At 41.5% G+C, this 21,022-nt stretch overlaps 1 protein-coding gene across 6 annotated transcripts in view; it reads right to left on the reverse strand.

Moving 5' to 3' along the window:
- Positions 1-5,152: 5,152 nt before the first annotated feature.
- The window catches only part of FMN1 (formin 1), a 412,618-nt gene continuing 396,748 nt past the window's right edge, over positions 5,153-21,022 (reverse strand). For all 6 annotated transcript variants that reach the window (XM_034661208.1, XM_034661207.1, XM_034661209.1 and 3 more), the window contains 2 exons: positions 16,634-16,718; positions 5,153-13,974 (listed from right to left, as the gene is read on the reverse strand). In XM_034661208.1, the coding sequence (XP_034517099.1) occupies positions 13,930-13,974; positions 16,634-16,718 (130 nt within the window). In that variant the 3' untranslated portion in view covers positions 5,153-13,929. The remainder of the gene's footprint in view (positions 13,975-16,633; positions 16,719-21,022) is intronic.

Genomic DNA, 21,022 nt, shown 5'->3' on the forward strand with positions numbered 1-21,022 from the left:
AACAGAGGTGCATCATTTTCTAGATTAGCACCCTCTCTCCACCTCTTAGCCCCACATTCTTCTTTTGTGGAATAAATCCCCCTAAATGCAATAGTTTCTCAAAAATGGCCAAACCATTCTGGTCTCAGGATCGAGAATGGAAATCTTGGAAGATCAGGGAAAGTATTGGACAACTTGGTGACTCTTGATGTCTTCTATAACTTGAAGTATGAGTGAGGGCATTTTCTTTCTTGAAGGAATTTTCTCTTTGACTTCTATTTCTGGCCAGCATGAGAAAACTGAGAACAACTATCTATTCATTTGTGGTTCTTTCACTAACAATAAAATACTCTCCCAACAGAAGGATTTAATTTCAGCAGCAAATAACTTCAAAATGACTCTAAATGAGGTCCAAATGGGTCTCAATTTGGCCTCATATCAAGTAATGGACATACTACAATATTGATAGAAGACTGTGGGAAATTCTAGCACCACACGATCCAGTTTTGTTTAAACATTATTTCTGTTGATAGGATATTGTTTTACCTTGTCAGACATATTTCCAGATTGATTCATTATGAGGTTACTAGAGGATAACTACTCAGATTAGGCGGCAACTTCTCTTTGTCTCACCTTACTCCTCATTTGGTTCTCACCAATTCCTATTCATTTTTTGCCTTGTGTTATATACTTTACTTCATCTCATCTACAGAAAGAAAATTCTGGAAGGTGCATATTAGCTGGGTTCTTTGAAGAAGACACACACACACACACACACACACACACACGGCTCCATGCTGTTAGTTTCTTTGGCTTTTACAGAAGTGTTGGTGGCTGCAATACTCTTGGGCTAGATATTTCATAAAAAACTATGCTAAGTTTTGAATAGGTAGTATTGCATGAAAAAGAAGGATGTTAGAAGGACAGTGCTTTTACCATATCTCAAAAATAAGATTATAAGACCACCAATGTGTTAAGGCCTTATAATCTTTGTCTATCTATTCCCATTTCTCCTGAATCAGTTAATTCTATTTCTGTGATCTTAGAAATAAGATAGTGGCTGAGAGTGCTTCTTTGGAGTATTTGAATTTTGGTTTCTCCACGTACCAATTGCACGGGAAAGTTATTAACTTCTCTAGGCGTTATCTTCTTATCTACAAAATGGGATAGTAGTCATCTTTACCTCATATTAATTATTATTATGAGGATTAAACAAAGTAAAGCATATAAAATGCTTAATGTAGCACCTGGCATATAGAAAGCCCTTAATGCATACATACTTTACTTTTTTTTTACTATGGTAAAATATACATAAAGTTTACCATTTTAACTACTCTTAAGTGTACAGTTCTGTACATTAAATACATTCCCATTATTGTGCGATCGTCATCACCGTTCATCTCCAGAATGTTTCCAGCTTCCCAAATTATTTTTATTTTTATTTTTTTTTAAAAGATTTTATTTATTTATTCGACAGAGATAGAGACAGCCAGCGAGAGAGGGAACACAAGCAGGGGGAATGGGAGAGGAAGAAGCAGGCTCATAGCGGAGGAGCCTGATGTGGGGCTTGATCCCATAACGCCGGGATCACGCCCTGAGCCGAAGGCAGCCGCTTAACTGCTGTGCCACCCAGGCGCCCCCAGCTTCCCAAATTAAAACTCCATACTCATTGAACAACTCCATTCCCTCTTCCTCCTAGCTCCTGGAGACCCTCATTCTACTTTCTATCTCTGTGAATTTGACTTGGATATGAATTTCATGTAGGTGGAATCAAACAATATTCGTTTTTTTGTGACTGGGTCATTTCACAGAGTATCATGTCTTCAAGATTCACGCGGCATGTAGCATGGGTCAGAATTGCCTTCCTATTTAAGACTGAATAATATTCCATTGTATTAATACCTACACAGTATTGGAATAGTCAAAGTTTCATTCTAGCCACCGAAAAATGTGATTTCATTTACTTACTGGCCAAGGCACAGCTTCAGTGGGGATCAGCATCACTCCCAGTCATATAATAAGAAATGCAGGCTTGGGGCGCCTGGGTGGCTCAGTCGTTAAGCGTCTGCCTTCGGCTCTGGGAGTGATCCCGGCGTTCCGGGATCGAGCCCCACATCAGGCTCCTCTGCTGGAAGCCTGCTTCTTCCTCTCCCACTCCCCCTGCTTGTGTTCCCTCTCTCGCTGGCTGTCTCTATCTCTGTCAAATAAATAAATAAAATCTTAAAAAAAAAAAAAAGAAAAGAAATGCAGGCTTATGACTGAGGAGTAAAATTCTAAGGTCACCTTTAAGTTCTTTTCTCCACCAGTGTTTATAAAGTCTCAGTTAGGACAGACCTCACTTTCTTCAAGGTAAAGAATGCCTATACCTAGAGGAAGAAGGCAAATATTTCTGTGCTCAGATATGCAGGTAGAGGGAAAAGATTTGGAAGAAAGAAGTAGGGAAAATTTTGAAAAAAAAATCTGATATTTAGTTTTAGAACAAAAATAAGAACAAGAGAAGGAAGAGGAAGACCAGATAGAAAGAACAGGGCAAGCTACTTGGACAGATTATCCAAAGATGGTTGTACAATATATCTCCCATCTCACATTTGCTTCTCACAATGTGGTGTTTACATTCCTCCATCAAGAGGTGGGGTCTATTTCCCTACCCCCTCAATCTGGGCAGACCTTTGTAAATGCCTCATCCAGTAGACTAGGATGAAGGTGACTGGATGTGACGTCTGAGCTTTGGTCAAAGCTCAAGCAGCCCTATAGAGAGACACTGAGTCTCCCAGCCTAGAGCCAGCACCAACCTGCCAGCCAAGTGAGTCAGCCATCTTGGAAGTGCATGTTCCAGCCCCGCTAAAGCTTTCCAGTTTTCAGAGGACTGAGGACCCAGCAGACATAGTACTACAACCTTATGAGACTCCAAAGTGAGAACCACCCAGTTGAGTTATTTCCAAAATAACAAAAACCATGAAAAATGAGAAGTGATTATTGTTGACTTAATCCACTCTTTGGGGGCATTTTTAATGCATCAATTGATAAATTGATAAATTGTATCTTTACCTTTAGTTACCATTCATTATCACACAATGGTGGCCATGAGGTAGCTCTACTTTGAGAAGACTTAAAGGCATCCAAGGCGATGCAGGCGTCCAGTGCAGACAGGGCCAGTGCAGGCCAACTGTCAAGTCTTTTATTTCCATGAATACATCATAGGCAGGTAACAGTGGGCAGCCAGAGTCTGAAGTGGAATATTTAGCCTCAGGAATTTATGGCCTGTTAGCTGGGTCATCAGCATACATGGTCGATTTAAAGAATAGGCAAAAAAGTATACTTATAAATTCAACAGCTGTCGCTCAGCAAGGGAGAATAAATGTTGATTAAACCCGAGAGGAGATTCTTCCTAAGGTGGACACATATTTTGCCTAGGTTCCTTGATACTCAGGCCTCTGCCTCTGCCCTGTGTTCTAATTCAGAACACAACTTTATTTTTAATTTTTAAAAAAGATTTATTTATTTTAGAGAGAGCAGGGGGAGGGGCAGAGGGGGAGAGAGAGAGAATCCCAAGTAGACTGCCTGCTGAGCTCAGAGCCTGACACGGAGCTCAATCCCACAGCCCTGAGATCATGACCTGAGCTGAAATCAAGAATTGGACACTTACCTGACTGAGCCACCCAGGCGCCCCCAGAACACAACTTTAATAATGGTTTCTACAAACCTTTAGGAGTGTTTGGACCCTTTCTTTCAAACAACAGTTCTAGACTATTTCTCCATAATGGTGTACAGATATCCCCCATTTTCTGAAAGTTCCTGTTACTTCCCTCTGCTTTTCACAAAAGACCTACATTAGTACTTGTTTTTGCTTCAGAAGAAATCTGAAGATGTCCGCTTTTATTAAAAAAAGAAAAAGGCAAAAAGCAAAAATGGCATTTAGCATTTGCTTTGCAGTGAGTCCTACAGAGGCTGCAGGCACACAGGCGAGCCAGAGGGGCCCCGCCAAGCTCCTCCTCCAGAAACTACACTCAGCATCCAGCATCAAGACCTTACAGCTTCGAACCGTGTTTACAAGCGTCTGTGCTTTTATCTTAATTTATTTTGTGCATCCGTTAGCAAGATGTGTCCTGAGGTATCAGAAAAGTCTAAGGTTATTTTTGGGGTCTGGGAATGCTCAAATAGTTTTAATGGTAATCGCTTCTCTGTGTTACGCCATTTGGCCTAGAAAAAGTTTCAGGAGCGTACTTTATTGTCAGATAGCAGGAGGACCTGCGTTGTGAAGAGAACAGTTTAACGTGATGAATGAGTTCAGCAGTGGGAAGGGCTTCGGCCTTGGGGTCAAGAGATTCGGATTCTAGTCTTAATGTGTTCACTAACTGTGATTTTCGGCAAGTCCCTTGGACTTCAGTTGTTTTTACTCTGTGAAATAGGAGATTTTATCCGATGTCTGAAGATTTTTGCAACTCCATGACTCTAGGATTTAGAAGATTCCCCAGTGATGAAATGTCTCCCCAGATAGTAACCGTGTCTGTTCATTAAATGTATCTGTATAAATTAGGGCATATTTCACCAACTTCTAGACGTTAAGAGTGCATGGCATTCAGGAACACAGAGTAAATAAAATTAAAAACACACAAACACAGTTTCATTGAAATGGAAGAGTGTTTTGCTGAAAGTCTTTTGGTTCTTGTCATAAATACTTGCATGTGTCCTATCATTGCTTGGAAAGAATTTGTACCTTGTGCTTAGTGCTAGAACACAATACAGTTATATTTCTGTTCGGTTTCCCTGGTATGTTGTTTACTAACCCACAGCTTGAAGTCATCGATACTTGTGGTTCTGTCCATGTGCCCCCACCTTGGGCAATTTATCTTCAGGCAGTGTTGTTTCGGTCAGCCTAGCTGAGCCAATCCTGGCTGGGCTTGTCTGCTTTGTGTTAGCTTGAACACCTAGCCAGATTGCCCACTGTTGGTGGCATGGAAAGGGGAGAAAGAAGGAAACAGGATGGACTTACCAAGACCCAGCTCTTGCAGCTCAGTAATAACACTGCATGTGAGCAGTAAGGAACGTTACAGATGACTGGTACTCTCCACATGAAAGCGCTGTCGGGAGATGGTCCTGAATGTCTTCTGAAAACAAATCTGCACCACACACCAGCGGACATGAAACCAAAATTTATTAAAATATTCTCATCATATTTACAATTGGAAGCCATGAGTGCAGTTTTCTGCAAATTCCAAAAAATAGAGTTCTATCTCTTAAAACAAATTAACAGAAGTATCAACAGATTAGGATAAATATAATCTATCACAGAGATAGAATTCTTTGAATAGACAATCTATAATTTCTAACCAATATATTATGTACAAAAATACACTTGATGTGGTGACCAAATAGTGTCAAGGAGGAAAAAAAAATATATATATATAGACACGCACATATATTTTCATTATGTACAAGTCAATATCGGTTCCTTCACCCTTTCTTTTTAAAAATAAATACTTCAGTTGGTTGCAAATGACCTTTACAAACCCAACTAATGAGCATTTCTTAGCTTTGACAAAATTAAATATGCAAACAAATTAGAAATACATATTTTTAAAAATGTAAAGGGAAAAAATACCTGAATCCAATTAGCTTATATTTAAAAAATGTCCAAGAGCATGTAATGTAAGGTTTCATGTCTTTAAAGTGCCTTCTCATTTCTCAAACTGCCTTTATTATTGCTGAAAATCCTTTAAGATTACATCTACAGATTAACTTAACATTTAATTTAACAGAAAAGCCAAGATTTTTCTAGGTCCAACGATTGACTACTTAGGACATGCTTACACTTTCTTTTTAAGCACTTTCAAGAGTGTAACAGTTACTGTTGATCTGAAAATAACCACAAACTGTCAACATCCTGATCCAGATTCGTGTAGATGTTTGAATAGTGAGTAGTAGTAAGAATGGGGTAGCAGTAAAAAGCCTGTGATTCAAACTGTTTGTACAGAATTAAGTCAATTTGTCCTGCAGCACAGAAAAGTTCTTTCAGGTTCAAAACTTCAGTCTTATGCATCCTAGATGGTGAGACCTGGACTGATTTATAATTTAACAAAGGATGGTCCCTCATTAGACAGGTTTAAAGTATAATCTATGAGAAATTGAAAAGGCCTATTACCCTCCCTTCGATCTTCTTAAAATAAAGTAGACTACGATGAAAAAAGAAATGTATTTTCCATCTCTTTTATGGATTTTCCCCTCTTTGCCTAAGTGATGAGGTGATGCTGACATTAACAGGAGGCAGTCACAGTGCTGGGTCTCACTTGGTGACAGCAGAGCAACCTGTCCAAAGGGCTGGGGAATGCCGCATCAGGCTTGGAGGGAGGGAGGGAAGGAGAGGGTGAGAAAGCCTGGGTCCTGGGGAAACCGTAAAGGTAAAATGAGGGAAAAAGCTGTGGGCTGTGAAGGAAGGGGAGGCTGAAGCACAGGTATTGAAGCGAGTGGAGCGAAATGAGGCTAGGTGCCAAAATGACTTTTGGACAGCCATAGAGAAAACAGGAAGACGCATGCGCAACCAGCACCAGGGCCATGAATCTGAACACAGGCCAGTTTCATTAGGGTACCTGCTTTTCCAGAATGTTGTCAGGCACTCACCAGTACAAGATACTGACCACTCACTCCCATTTGCCTGATGAGATTCCTGGAGCTGCCACTGAAAGGCTGCCCATGATATAGGCACGGCTAAAATCACCAGCCCCCTAACAGTGCATTATATCAGCACAACATTGCACCCTGGCCTCTGTGTTCAAATATTCCCTCTCCCCGTCTCCTGCTCTTCTCCCACATCCCATCGCTTACTCTCTCAACACCCTATGGAGACATCACCGCATGGATCAAAAATGCATTTTAGGAGGAAGGTCTGGGATCCAGGGTGTCACTGAGAAAATTAAGCCCTAAAGGACTTGAAGTAATTTACATTTGTTAGGCCTGATTCCTATTAGGATGCTGACTGATTTCACTTAGGTTCTGGGCACACAGCTCAATGCTGATTTTCCAGGCCAAAGCACGATCCCCTAAATCAAAGTCCAGGGGCACCCTGCTTCCCACGCTAGTCTAAATTAAAGCTCAATGACAGGAAAAAACTATGATGAATCGATGACATGTTTTCTCTAAAAAAAATTGTTCAATTTCAAATTTTATGTTTCTGCCTTTTTAGGAGTATTTTAGATTTCTTCTTTAAAGGGAAGTCCTTTTTTCTTAATGTTGATATTCTTTGAAGATTATACTTTACTAAGAGTCGGGTCATATTATTTGTGTCTTGAGAAATTGAAGCATTACAGAATTGTAAAATTAATGATTTGGGATAGACCTATCCTTTTGGTGGACCCCCAAATCCTATGTCACTCTGGACAGACGGAGTTGTACTCCTTTCCCCTCACTCACAGATTTGTGTCCAAAGGAAATGGATGTCTCTGGAGGATTTGAAAGAGTGCAGTCCCAGTGGGGCTGAAACCACTTTATGCACTGGGGGTCAGATATGAAAAAGTAAGATTATACCTAGAGACAAGTTGCCAAGAAGAAAGGAGAAAGAATGAGTTACTATAGTTTACTCAAACCTATCTAAGATGTAAAGATTTATAATCTCCTTCTAGTCTCTTATTGGGAAGCGTAGTATAAATTTTGTATGCTATCTACCCATCTTTATGCTTCTCATAAACCTGGCATTCAAAATCCATCCCAAGAGTTCCCAGAGTTCTTCATTCCTGAACACAATTATTGTCCACGCCATGGGGAGGTAGAGAGTAATTTCCCTGTTTATTCCGATGTCTATGGGACTAGCCTTTCATTTTGGAGAGCTGGCCCAGATGAATAAATGAAAATACATTTGTTACATGAGACAAGAATAGAAGCAAGCTCTGGAAGAGGACACTGAAGGGAAGGAAGTACAATTTTGCCTGGTTGACAAACCATGGTGAATGCATGCCTACGAATGAATGCAGGCTAAGTATAAGATAACATATTGGGGGCTCCCACTATATATGGGGAGAAATACTCCTTCTCCTGTAAGATCTCCTTACAGTTTCAAAGAGACACAGCCCCTTGGTGTCTGCACAGGTAGAATTTAGGGAAATGCTCAGCCTACAAAATAGCCTAAATATAGCAGAAGTGGTTTACTCCATGGAGAAGAATTACAAATTCTTGGGAGGTGAATTTCTGCTGGAAACTATGGGCTCATTTGCATTTTGCTAGCCCAATGCTATCAAATTTCACTCAAAGCATAAAAAAATAGCTCCCAGAAGTTTTTGGATTAGCTTTCAGAAAAGGAGGCAGACTGGTGTTTCTTAGTACATTTGAGAGAAGATTAAAAAACAGAAAATTATATAAGCATGGATGGAATGCAGAAGGATAAATTAATGGCATTAACTACCACTTTCCTATTAAAAAAAAGAGATTAAGTTGGTCTTCCTCAGATCATAGTATGCAGCCAAAATTTTTGAACAAGTACTTCATAGATGTAATAGGCAATAAATTCCAGAGTTCATTTCAGCTCCTGACTGAAGTGAACCATCACACCAGAGAAGAGAAGATGAAAAGGAACAGGTTTTTTTTGTGTTACTGGCTATCACTAGGCTGGTTGAGTGAGGGGCTGGAGTGGAGTGTGCGGGGGGCGGGGGGTGGCGGGGAGGTGAACCTAGTAAGCTCTCCTTGAGGACAGCTGGCCTGAATGAGGCTTGATTTGCTTCCTTAACATCTCTGTTGGTAGAAGCTGCATGAGGGCTTGAAGAGACAGAGTTAGATAGCTGCCATTTTAATATCTTCACGTTTCCAATTAAGTTGTTAACTACTCAAATTTCCCAAAGGCTAGGTTTACAGCACAGCATTGATTAAGAGTTTTGGCACAACTAAGGCTACTGAATTGGCTTCAACCCTGCATGTTAAAATGCTCTTGAATTCACTCCTTCCCAGCACAGAGTCTATTTGGGAGGGTTGTAGATTGCCCACTCCTTGGAAGGGGAAATGAAGAATTGTGAAACTAGAATTCAGTGCTCTAACAAGGTGTTAACAACTGATGGGTGTGTAGAAATGAGACAAAGTGGGCCCCGTGGTCACATACAGCTGTAAGAGCCTAGTGATGCCTGGATTCAATTGCTAATGGGGTTATAAGCACTGTGATGTGGGCTTGCTGCAGCCAGCCATGCTGAGGCCAGTTTCTGAAGGTGCTTTTCTTTTAGTGACTTTTTTGTACCAATAAGAGGGAAGGTTCCAAGCAGCTGGATTGTTTTTCTCTATAGCTGGAAGATGGAAACATATCCAACAAGTTGCTTGCATTTTGGCAAGGCTAAAAACGATTCATACTTTTCAAATATTAATACTATTAGGTTGGCCGCATAGCCTTGTTTCTCTTGTGGTGCCAATTTCTTCATAATGACAAAATAGCTGACATGAATGAAAGTTCGTTACTTCATTCAGTCCACTTTCTTCAGCTGAATTGTTCCTAAAGGTACAATAGCCAATATATGAAACGTGGTTTGGATGGCCTTCCAGATGTTCCACACATTTATCAACTGCTCTTAAGAGAATGCAGAGTAAGGATGGTGTAATGGTCTGGCCACTTCTTCCACTATATCACAACACTTTTCCTTGTATGTGGCTTTTTAAAAAGTACACTATTGAGGGCAATCCTCAACTCTTTCAAATCCACACTCTAAACACTGCCTGGTTGAGGTTAAAGTTGCAAACAGGCCACAGACAGCTCTTACTTTGTCCGTGTTCATCAGCTTGCACAGCTGTTCCAATTTTTCTGTGCTCAGGATTTCCACAACATTGGATTTCACAGTATGGCCATGTTTTGTGTGGTTTAGAAACTCATGAACTAATTTGTGAATTACCAAATCTGATGCTTTTTCTTTCCCTTCCAGCTTTTGGTCACCCCCCCCCCATTAGAACAGGCAGAATCAAAGAAAATTATGCACAAATCTAAACTACTTTATAAAATGATATATTTGATATTTGGACCAGATATTTTCGGGGAAAAAAGCTATGTATTTTGGACTTCTTTCTTCTCCCTGACACAGAAAGCCCCAAGTCGGTTTTATCTTTATTTGGGGAGGGGAGAGTACTATAAAATAAGCAATTTAGGATGTCAGGGAATGAAGAAGTTTCCCTGTTAAGGTTACAGCCTGGTTACTGGGAAAGAGCCCGCAAGTCTGCATTGCTGATTCCCTTGATACTTGCACTAGGCACTGTCCTAGGCTATCTACTGCATGCAATGCTGTGTGCAGTGATCTGTGTCCATGATGTCAGGCAAGGGAGAAGCAGAAACAGAAATGAGAAAATATAACATTCAAGAGAGCAAGAATATAATTAAAATGAAAATGCCCCTGTTGCACACAGTGTAACCTACAGAGAGATGCACAATCCCAGGCCAACAGGCAAATCTTTACCAAAAATAACACGACTCTTCTGCTACATCCAAACCTGGTCCTTGGAAGAACCGTAGCAAGGGTTTCCAATACCACCACCAGAGTTTCATTCCTTCCTTCAGTTTTTCCAGTTTTTCCACCAGCAGCATATAAGCTGTTCATTTAGGAAATGCCTTTCCTTATGGTTCTTAAGAAAAAAAGAGGTGCCTAAGGGGGGGCTCAGTAGCTTACTGCAGGGTAAGGGGGTCCAAGACTAGCACCCAATCTGGCAATTGATTCCTTAACCACACTGCCAATTTGTTTTGGCTAGAACATTTAAAGATGTACTCACATGGCTGGGTTTCCTTGTGTTACTTCCCAGATTTCAGAAACTGTTTTTCCATTATTCCTAGGTATTTTTGGTGGGCATTTGAAGAAACACGTCAACTCAAGGATTCAAAAGGCAGCAGGTCCATCGTCACCATGATCGTCTATTTCTGCTCGGCTACACTTTTCCCTTTCCTGCCCCCCCCCCCGCCCCCACCGTTAAGCTGCCGTTTGTGTTAAAAACCATACAGCACACTTCCTTCTAACCTCATCTTTGACACCTCACAGGCCTGATGCTTCTTACCTAACATGTTTATATCATATTTTAGTGTAATATATGATACACTTGCATGCTTGATGATGATTGCAGGTTACTCGTGCAAGAATCCAAATTGCTATCCAATCAACTATGTCCTCAGATGTAATGACTTTTGACTAGCAAGAGACGATGTTGCTTCTAAATCAAGGTTTTTCAGAGTCTGACTAGTAAAGTTGGGTGTGAGCGTCTGGTTAAACACAGGGTAGCAATACTGGCCACTCTCCCTCTAGTTTGGGGAAGGCTGCTCTTAGAAAAGCCCCTCAAACCCTGCTTGCCTGAAATGCTCAAGCTGCGTGAGTGGTACCCTAACTACTTCCTCTCCATGAAAAGTTTAGAGACACCTGTTGCATTTACCATACTCTCAAGTGCATTTTAGAGGGATCATTTTAAGGGGTTCCAGGTTGTTTTAGATGGCCCACCTTGAACAAGCGCTTGCGAACTTTTACTGAGCATTGACTCACCTTAGAAATAAAGGCTGTGCCAACACTTCAGTGAATGTATTAACTCGGGAGGGGGCATCCAGATACACAACAAAATGGGTGCGAATAATGGAGATTCTGCCCTAGTGTCTTAATACACTTAATATATTTGACTAGTCTGATAAGATCACCAGGTTTCCCCAGCAGAGCAGGCAAAGTTTAGTCTTTAGAAATAGGCATTTTACTGCCAATTGCTAGTCTGTCCACGTGGATGGAATCCAACTTGGGCAGCGTTTGTCTACTTCTCACATTAAATATTGCTACTCATTCTTGTTCAGCACTGGTTCCCCGACAGCATGTTCTTGCAGGGTTATGTGGCCATAGTGACAGGCCTGTTTACTGTCAGTGATTTTCTAGTGAGCAACCTTAGAGACCTGAAGTGGACCAGTGACTCCACTGAAAGCCCGTGCTGCTCTTGCCCCTCAAGTCTGTGGGGACCAATGAGGATCTAGACATATGCTAATCTCACTAACTCAAAGTTGATCTCCCAGGAATGGACAAGACAGGCACGGACAAGACAGGCACTTTTCTTCTGCAAGGTAATACTAGAAGGAATGTCCCATAGCACAGGATGACTGCCAGCAGAATCTGTTTTAAACTGATGAATTTCTTAGGTTTTATTCACAGTTGAAAATGAAAAGAAACAATATAAGAAAGCAGTATGAATATCTTCTTGCTCTCAAGCAATTTCTTTTATAATGTTAGCTCCTTACCAGCTTTTTTGTTCTGCTGTCTCATCGCTTATTTTGAATTGGGGGGAAAAAAAAGACCCAACCATGCTACCATATTCCTTTCTTTTGAATTATTAGAGAAGGTGGTTAGCACCTGCACAAATATGGCTTCTGTGATTTGATTTGATCCTGATTGCATTACATTAGGATACAGTGCTGCTTTAATTAGCTGGCTCTATTCGGGAATCCCTAAGGGGGCTGATGATTGGCAGGCAGTCCTGGGGGGACACTCAGGTACCTGGCAAATTGAGAGGCTCTGGGAAGAGGCTGGGGCCAGGGGCAAGGCTGCACATGGCAGCCCAATCAGGAAGGGTTTTAAGGTTCTCACCCACCTCTACACTGTCGTCCACCAACTGGAGAAGGCTTGGACCTCTTTCCCTTCAAGGTCGAAAATGGATAGTCTTTGATCCTATTCTCAATTCACCCCCAGTCCTTTCTCTTTTCCTCTCACAAGACAGATTCGAAGAGAGGTGACTTAAGGAAAAAAATGTCGGGGGAGAGGTTCAAGGTGCTTTCCCTTGTGATTCAAGGGGCAGCGGTCATATGGACTCCCAGGGTCAGGAAAAGCTGCCCGCCCATGATATTCCACTCAAAGCTTAATATTAATGTAATCACCTTCTTTTCATTTTGATGTAAAGAACCTTTTTAATGCTCTTTATTTTTTCAACATCAAAGACTCCTGCTTCATCCTAGGTCACATGCCTGTCAGTCAAGGTCGTGATGGAAGGCTGCGAGTAGCATTTGCTCCCCTGTCTGGAAGTCTGGAAACTGCTTCTTGAGGTTGGTGAGAGTGGTACAGACACACACAGTCTCAGAACATGACGCAGGCCTCGGCTGAATGCCAACACGGCTTTACCCATTCATGGACAGTGTAAAGTGTGAAATGTGCTGTGACTGGGTCACTTGCCCAAGCAGGTACTTTGACCTCCACGCCTGTGCTGGCTTGGGTATCACTGTTTCTTCCAGGAATAAGGGTACGAATTTCTGCTGGGCAAGGAAACCACAATGAACTCACATAAAAACAAATGAATGGGTCTTGCTTAATAGCTGATGTCAACTCCCTGTACAGTAATTTCTTCTCCAGGATGAAGTTTATGGCTATTTAACTCCCTCTCTACCCATGTATAGTTCCATTTTCTGTCCTTTTCCATTATATGAACAACAACGACAACAAAATTACCATTTCTCTCATCTGGAAAATACATAGTCTTGGGTGTCTTAAAAAAATAGTTTGGGTAAGTTTCAACATTTTTGGTGAGAAAGATGCTGTAGGATCTGGCTGCAACAGGATCAAAATTAAGATCAATAGTCACACCAGCAGTGTGTAAAGATCAAAGCTCGAATCCTCTCAAGGCAATTGTCATAAAAGATCCTTCTCTTCTTCTGTCACAAGCTTGGATTAGAAAGTTTGAAATCTCCACTTTTAAAGACATTTGGAAAATCTTGGTATTTCTTCTGGTCTTGTAATGGTATGACTTTGGACCTCTACAAGAAACAATAATTAAATATTCCTGCAACGTTCCCTTAAACAGTTTCTCATTGCTCCTGTGGCTTAACAAGGGACTCCCTTAAGAAGGCACGGGGTGCTCACTGCAATGACCTCACAAAGAGATGAGCAAAACAAACGTTTGGCGATGTATCTTTCAGGAACTTCCTGCAGCACTAGTGTTGCAAAGGATGATGCAAGAAAATGCATCTTGCTGCCGTCATTCTCACATGGCTCTGTATTAGTTAGTGGTCACGCTGGCTTCCTTCTGACGCAGTCTTTCTTTCTGTTGTTTGAGGAAAAAATAGGAGTTTATTGTCATTCTTTTTTCTAAATTTTCATCTTTCTCAAACTTTGATAAATTTCTCGAAGTTTTGGTCTAGAGGGGCGCCTGGGTGGCTCAGTGGTTGAGCGTCTGCTTCGGCTCAGGGAGTGATCCCAGAGTCCTGGGATCGAGCCCCACATCAGGCTCCTCTGCTGGGAAGCCTGCTTATTCCTCTCCCACTCCCCCCGCCTGTGTTCCCCCTCTCGCTGGCTGTCTCTCTCTTTGTCAAATAAATAATAAATAAAATCTTAAAAAAAAAAAAAGTTTTGGTCTAGAATGATGAATAGAGTTGTACTCCATGTCCTAGAAATGAGAGTAACTCTATCCTTTCCTGAAATCCTGTCACCTGCTCCTCCAAAACTATTCCCCTTACTTTCCAAAAGCAAACAACGAATGACCAGCTAATCAATCAATGATACCCATCTAAAAGACTGACCTTTACCATGCGAGGCTGGTCTGTTCTCTTCCTCTGTGACAAAGGTCCTAACTTTGCAGCGTTACTCAAAGACGACTCCTACCCCCACGCTCAATCTATTAATGGAATTAGGGAATGCTTAAGAAATAGTTTCTGGGGAAGCTAGATAGGAAAAATCACTGTTTCCAAGCTGCATACATCTGCATATGGTCAAGATGGTGGAACTGAACAAAGCCTATGGAAAACGGAAGAGGAGCAGATTTAATCCATGCTCCATGGAGGAAACTCCCATTTTGCCATGAATGTTCTGCTCGGCTCTCCCTGAGCTTCCTGCCCCCAGGGCAGCCTTCTAAAGACAAATGACATGAAAGTGGGCTGGCAAGATATAAATACAGATAAGAATACAAAACGGAAACATGGATCCTCACCTAAAGTTTCTAGGACTTTAGAGAAATAAAATATTAAGTATAGCGAGAATGGGTGTATCTGCTCTTTGGGGGGGCAAATAAAAGGATAAAAAAGAAATGGAAGCGGTATACTTCCTTGCACGGAGAGGCCCCTTGTGAACAGATCCTCAGGTGCTTGTGATCTATGAGATGTGATACACTGAGTTACTAAAGTGGCCGACATATACACTCAAGCTGGTGATCTCTAAACACCCATCCCGAGTCTGGATCCCATCTCTGACTTGTGAATTTGAATCAGGAATCAGTTTATGAGCTCTTCCCGAATTCCCACCCAAATAAACAACAACGAAAGAAAAAACCCTAACAAGTTGAGGATGGCAACCGGGAGCTAGCTCACAGAAGAGGACACCTACAAAAAAATGCCACAGTAAACCCACCGTTCCCCTTTGTCTCCAGGGCTGAATTCATTCTGCACCCCTGGAAATAAGATTTGGCTGTACAAGTTAGGATAGGGGTCCAAATGAGGGGCTGGGGAAAGGCGTATAGGCTGACCAAGGAGGAAGACAAAAGTCAGAGTTGAACCCATTGCCACCAAAGATCATGTAAGTGAATGTACTGAATACACCACCAAAGGGGCACAGAGGATGTGTCCATTCAGGTAGGAGCTATGTGCACTAACTGCAGCTTTTCCTGCTCAAGCCGCAGGACGCCGACTTCCCCACGTCACATTCAACATTCATTTAGCTGCTGATGGGACTGTTATGAGTGAGAGACACCCTAACCAAGCAACAGAAAAAAATCTCACTTCACAACTTAAACTTCACTTAGATGGTCAAAAAGATTAAAGGAGCTGGCAAAGGGTCCTTGTAACTCAAAAGGATAAAAAGCAGCAGCTGTGGGACACCAGGGCACAGGGGGCGTAGGGTCTGCAAATTGACCTGAGAAGAATGATACTCCCACTTACCACTCACTGCTGTTCTCCAGGGCAGGGCCAACTAATGCTGCCAGAACTTGTAATAACAGGAAAAACAACTAACATTTTTAAGCTCTTATGATACACTAGACACTTTCTATGTCTCTCCATTTCCTCAAAATAATCCTAAAGTGAAGGTAGTAATATTTCTCTCTTTTCCAAAAAGAAGCAAAATAATTTCACAAAGGTTTTACAACTAGTAAGTGGCTAAGCTGGGATTTGAACCCCAACACCTTGGGCTCCTCACCATGTAGCTACTCTGACTATTGTCTCTAAGGTATTGGTAGAGCTTCACTGTGAACCTTCCCAAATGGGATTGTGGAGGACAACCTCCCCTCACAGCTGGGAAGACCGACTAGCCTCCAAGTTTCTAGCTCGCGGAGAGACGTCAGGGGACCCAAAGTCTGGGTCTGGTGTCTGCTACTCATTTGTGAAGTGATCCTAGGTAGGGTGTATCTTTCTGTATCTTGGTTTCCCCAATTATCTAAAGAGTATAACCTCAACCCCTTTCTTAAATGCTCAACTATTTTGGGAGAAAGGTGCTTGGAGATAAGGGGATGCCTGCCTGGGGTGTGGAAGGGTGCGACAAGGCAAGTGACTCAGTTTGCTTGATCAGGAAATGACCTGTGTTGGGTTTGCCGGGAGAACACGGGAAGTCGTGTTTTGTGCCTCACTCCCTTCTTACCTAGGCTACTCTGGGATGGGAACTGAGAATCTGGATACTACTCATTCCTCTCAGTTTCATCCTTTAAATTCAGACACACTCCCGGATGCACCTCAGTTATAATGAAAAATCTTGAGGTTATGTTGAAACATGAGTCTCACCAGACTAGCCGTGGGATTGATTTTCTTTGTCTCCACTTTCTTCTCTGATGTCAGCTTGCTGACTGATTCCTGAGCCATTTTCAACCTGAAATCAAAACAGGGAGTGGGGAAGGGAGGGGGGAGGGGGGGAGAGAGAGAGAGGCGCCAGGTTAAACAGTATCCAAATGCTTTTGAATTAACCAACTGGTAGTTTGGAAATATAAGGAATGGGTTCTCACTGCCTTTAAATGATCAAATTTGAACTCTAATCAGGTGTGAAGGCATGTTTTCTAGGTTATCAAAATTGAATTTCCTTCGCTGGCTGAGGGGCTTACCTAGATGACCTCAGGTGACAAATGCTGGAGCTTCTTCTAATCTATGGAATGCTAGGTGCGCTCACTTTACTCTCAGGGAACACTTCAAAGGCTCTCTGGCTTGTGATCCACTCAGCAGATAATACAGAGACAATTTTGCAAACTGAAGTTTTGAGGAAACATATGAAAACTACAAATATTAAAATATACCGATTCATATCAAGAAAGTGGAAAGACAACCCCCAAGATGGAAGACAATCTTTCTAAATCATATATTCAATATGGGACTTAAATTCAGAATATATGAAGAACTCTAGTAACTCAAATAAAAAGACAAACTACCCAATGAAAAAAATAGGCCAAAGATGACATATAAAAGGCTAATAAGCCCATGAAAAGATGCTCAACACCATTAGTCATCAGGGCAATGCTAATCAAAGCCACAACATAACACTTTACTAGGATGGCTGGAATGAAAAAGAAAGATAGTGACAAGTGTTGTCGGTACAGGTGTGGATGAAATTAGAACCCTCAGACATTGCTGAGGGGATCATAAAATGGTGTAGTCACCTTGGCAGTGTCTCAAAATGTTAAGCATAGGTATCATATGACCCAGCAATTCCATGACCAGGTGTATAAATATATATGCATATCCAAGAAAATGAAAATATATGTTCATATAAAAATTTTAATATGAATGTTTGTAGCAACATTATTCATAACTGCCAAGAGAAGAAACAACAGAAATGGATAAACAAAATGTGGTCTATCCACACAGTGGAATATTACTGGGCCACGAAAAAGAATGAAGTGCTGATGCATGCTACAGCATGGAAGAGCCTCGAAAATCCACATAAGATTGGATTTATAGGAAATGTCCAGAGTAGGCAAATCCATAGAGATTGAAACTAGATGAACAACCAGGGGTTGCGTTGGGGGAGGGGGGGAAGACTGCTAATGGGTAAAGGGGTTTCTCCTGGAATTAGGTAGAGGTGATGGTGGCACATCCTGGCGAATATACTACAAACCACTGAATTGCACTCTTTCAAAGGGTAAACTTCATAGTGTATGAATTATAGCATCATATTTGCACAGCCAATAATTAGACAATATCAACTCTTACTGAGGATACGGGGAAGTGGGAACCGCCAAACAGTTCATTGGGGAGGAGTGTAGATCCGCAGAGCTGGCTTTGGCAATATCAGGGGAAACAGAACACGTACGCCCTATGAGCCATCAGTTCCTCTTCCAGGGAGAAACCCAAAGAAACCTACGCATGTCGACACAGGGCTTTCTCTGGGGCAATACATGCAATAATGAAAAACTGGAAACAATCTAATGATTACGATCCTTAGAATAATGGATAGATGATAATAGCATATAATACCAGCTAACATTTATTGGGTGCTTACTCAGTGTCAGGTACTGTTCTACCTGCTTGATTGGAATTTAACCATTTAATTCTCACCTGGCCTGATGAGATGGAAATTTTCGATGTTGCTATTTTACAGGTCCTAACCGCCTTACAATGCTGCTTTATATACTATACTCATTTAATGGAAATTGTATAACTGTGAAAAGGTATGAACTAGATTTACAAACTCAACAATTACAGATGTCAGAAACATGGTACTGAGAGAGTGAAGAATTCTGCAGAGTGATACCCTTAAGAAGCCATCTAGCATGATGGTCAAGAGCTCGGGCTCCAGAGCCTGACGGATTTTATTGTTAAGACATTTCTTAGCCCCACCACTTATGGGCTGTGTGACCCTGGGCAAGTCACCTCTAATAATACTAGTGCTGCTCCACAAGGTCACTGGAACTTACTGGGACTGTCTCCAGTGCGGCTCAGGCACAGTGTAATCGCTCACTGTAGGTTTCCTACTGTTGTAACTGTGCACGTGGAACATATATCAATAGTAGTCACAGAACAATATTGTTCACGGACGTGCATGTGTGTGTATAAACACGCCTAGAAACACCTACTTATATCCATATAGAGACTGGAAAGACACTCACTAGTTTCATGATAGAGCTTATCACTAGAAAAATGGAAGAAGAGAATGGCATTGTGTCACAACTTTACTTTTATCTAAAATAAAAGTTTGTTTTTTTATTATAAAATTCATATGTAGCAAAATGTTAAAAGTTAATTCTAAGTGGTGGAAATATGGATGTGTTATATAATCCTTTGTATTTTTATTTTCAGTTTTTTTCCAAAAATACTTTTTAAGTATTAAATAAAGATCCAGCAACCCAGACATTTAAAAAAAACAAACATGCTTTTGCTTCAGGGTCTCAAATGAAAATCTTTTGCTCAATATCAATGGTATACTTGCTTAATATCGAAGAAGTAGGTGAGTGCCTTCCTTCTTCACTTAGCTAATTTTACACAATTTACTTAAAATACATGTTCAGCAATCCAATCTCCCTGCCCGCATGCACAAGTAAGTTACAATGAATTCAACATCCTGACTTGTGTATCAGAAAAGAAATAAAAATGAGACAAAGATGAGTAATGATTTCTATAACCTAAGAAATACATCTTCAGAGCTGCCTGGAGAATGGGTGCTTCTCAACACTGACATAAGTCTGAGTGTATACACCACTGAATGTTTCTAAACATTTCCGTTTACAGCAGTAACTATGATTATACCCACACAAGAAGAGAATGCACCCGAAGGATCAAATCCAGGTCAGACTACATCGGACCCTCTGACTATTTAAAGGATTTGCAAACCAAGATGAGGGCACTGCAGACAAGGTCACAGTTTGCAGAATCGCCTCTTCCTGGCTTCTTTCCAGCAAGATGTGTTTTCAAAGAGCACCCCTATCTGTGACTGTTTAATCCCAATTCCAATGAAACGGTTTGGAGTTACTATTGCCCCCCAGGCTCCCTAGCTTTCAGGGAGCTTTTGGTGGGGGTCATCTTTTGCTTTAGTAGTTCCTTTTCCCATGAGAATTCTGGTCTCTTGTTTTGGAGTTGGTCTTTGACCATGTTCCTGCTCAGCAATGCCTTTCCCCAATTCCTACATCCCTCGGCAGCCCTGGAGCCACGCGCCATGTTCTCAGCATGTCAGAGTGATGCCAGTGGTTGGGGATGCGGAGGCAGAGGAGAGGGGAGCCAACCTAAGGTCCTGTCCCCACAGCAAACCTTTCGCTACTGGTCAGTGATGGCTCTGCATTCTACGGGCAGTCACAGACACACCAGACTTGCCAGGACAACTCGGATCCCAGTGACTCCACCCTGCTCTTCTTCAAACATTCTCCTTCCATTTTATCATCTCCCTTTCCCAGGGTGCTCTGAGAAGTCACAATGAATGCAGAGAAGGCACAGTTTGGTGATGCCTACCTTCGGCATCAGCGAGACTTGATTCTGACTCTCGCCAGTTATTAGAAGACTTGGAGCAACGTAACATTTATAAATTTCAGTTTCCTTATCTATAAAATGGAGGTTAATGTCAACCACATGGTATTACTGTGAAGATGAAATGAATTCATATAGGCAAAGCAGTTAGTATGCCAAGTGTATAGCAAGTAGTCAATAAGGGGTAACCGTTATGGAATCTTCAAACACAGAGGTAAAGGAACTCTTTAAGAATGCATGACAAGGGGCGCCTGGGTGGCTCAGTCCTTAAGCATCTGCCTTCGGCTCAGGGCGTGATCCCGGAGTTCTGGGATCAAGCCCCACATCAGGCTCCTCTGCTGGGAGCCTGCTTCTTCCTCTCCCACTCCCCTGCTTGTGCCCTCTCTCGCTGGCTGTCTCTATCTCTGTCAAATAAATAAATAAAATCTTAAAAAAAAAAAAAGATATGTCCTGAAAGCAAACCAAAGAATTCACTTTAATTTTAATTTTTCAGATCTGAACACAGATTCTAAAAGTCATATCTAGAAGCTGAACTTTGGTGTAGGTATGGCAAAAATTTCTCAACCAAATGAAACTAGAGAAGCTACAGTCCTACCTCGGAGACACTGGGTTTGGTTCCAGGCCACTGCAATAAAGCCGCTATTGCAAGAAAGAGAGTCAAATGAATTCTTTGGTTTCACAGTGCATATAAAAGTTATATTTACACTATACTGTAGTCTATTGAGTAAT

Source organism: Ailuropoda melanoleuca, chromosome 5 (assembly GCF_002007445.2).
Source record: "Ailuropoda melanoleuca isolate Jingjing chromosome 5, ASM200744v2, whole genome shotgun sequence".
NCBI lineage: Eukaryota > Metazoa > Chordata > Mammalia > Carnivora > Ursidae > Ailuropoda > Ailuropoda melanoleuca.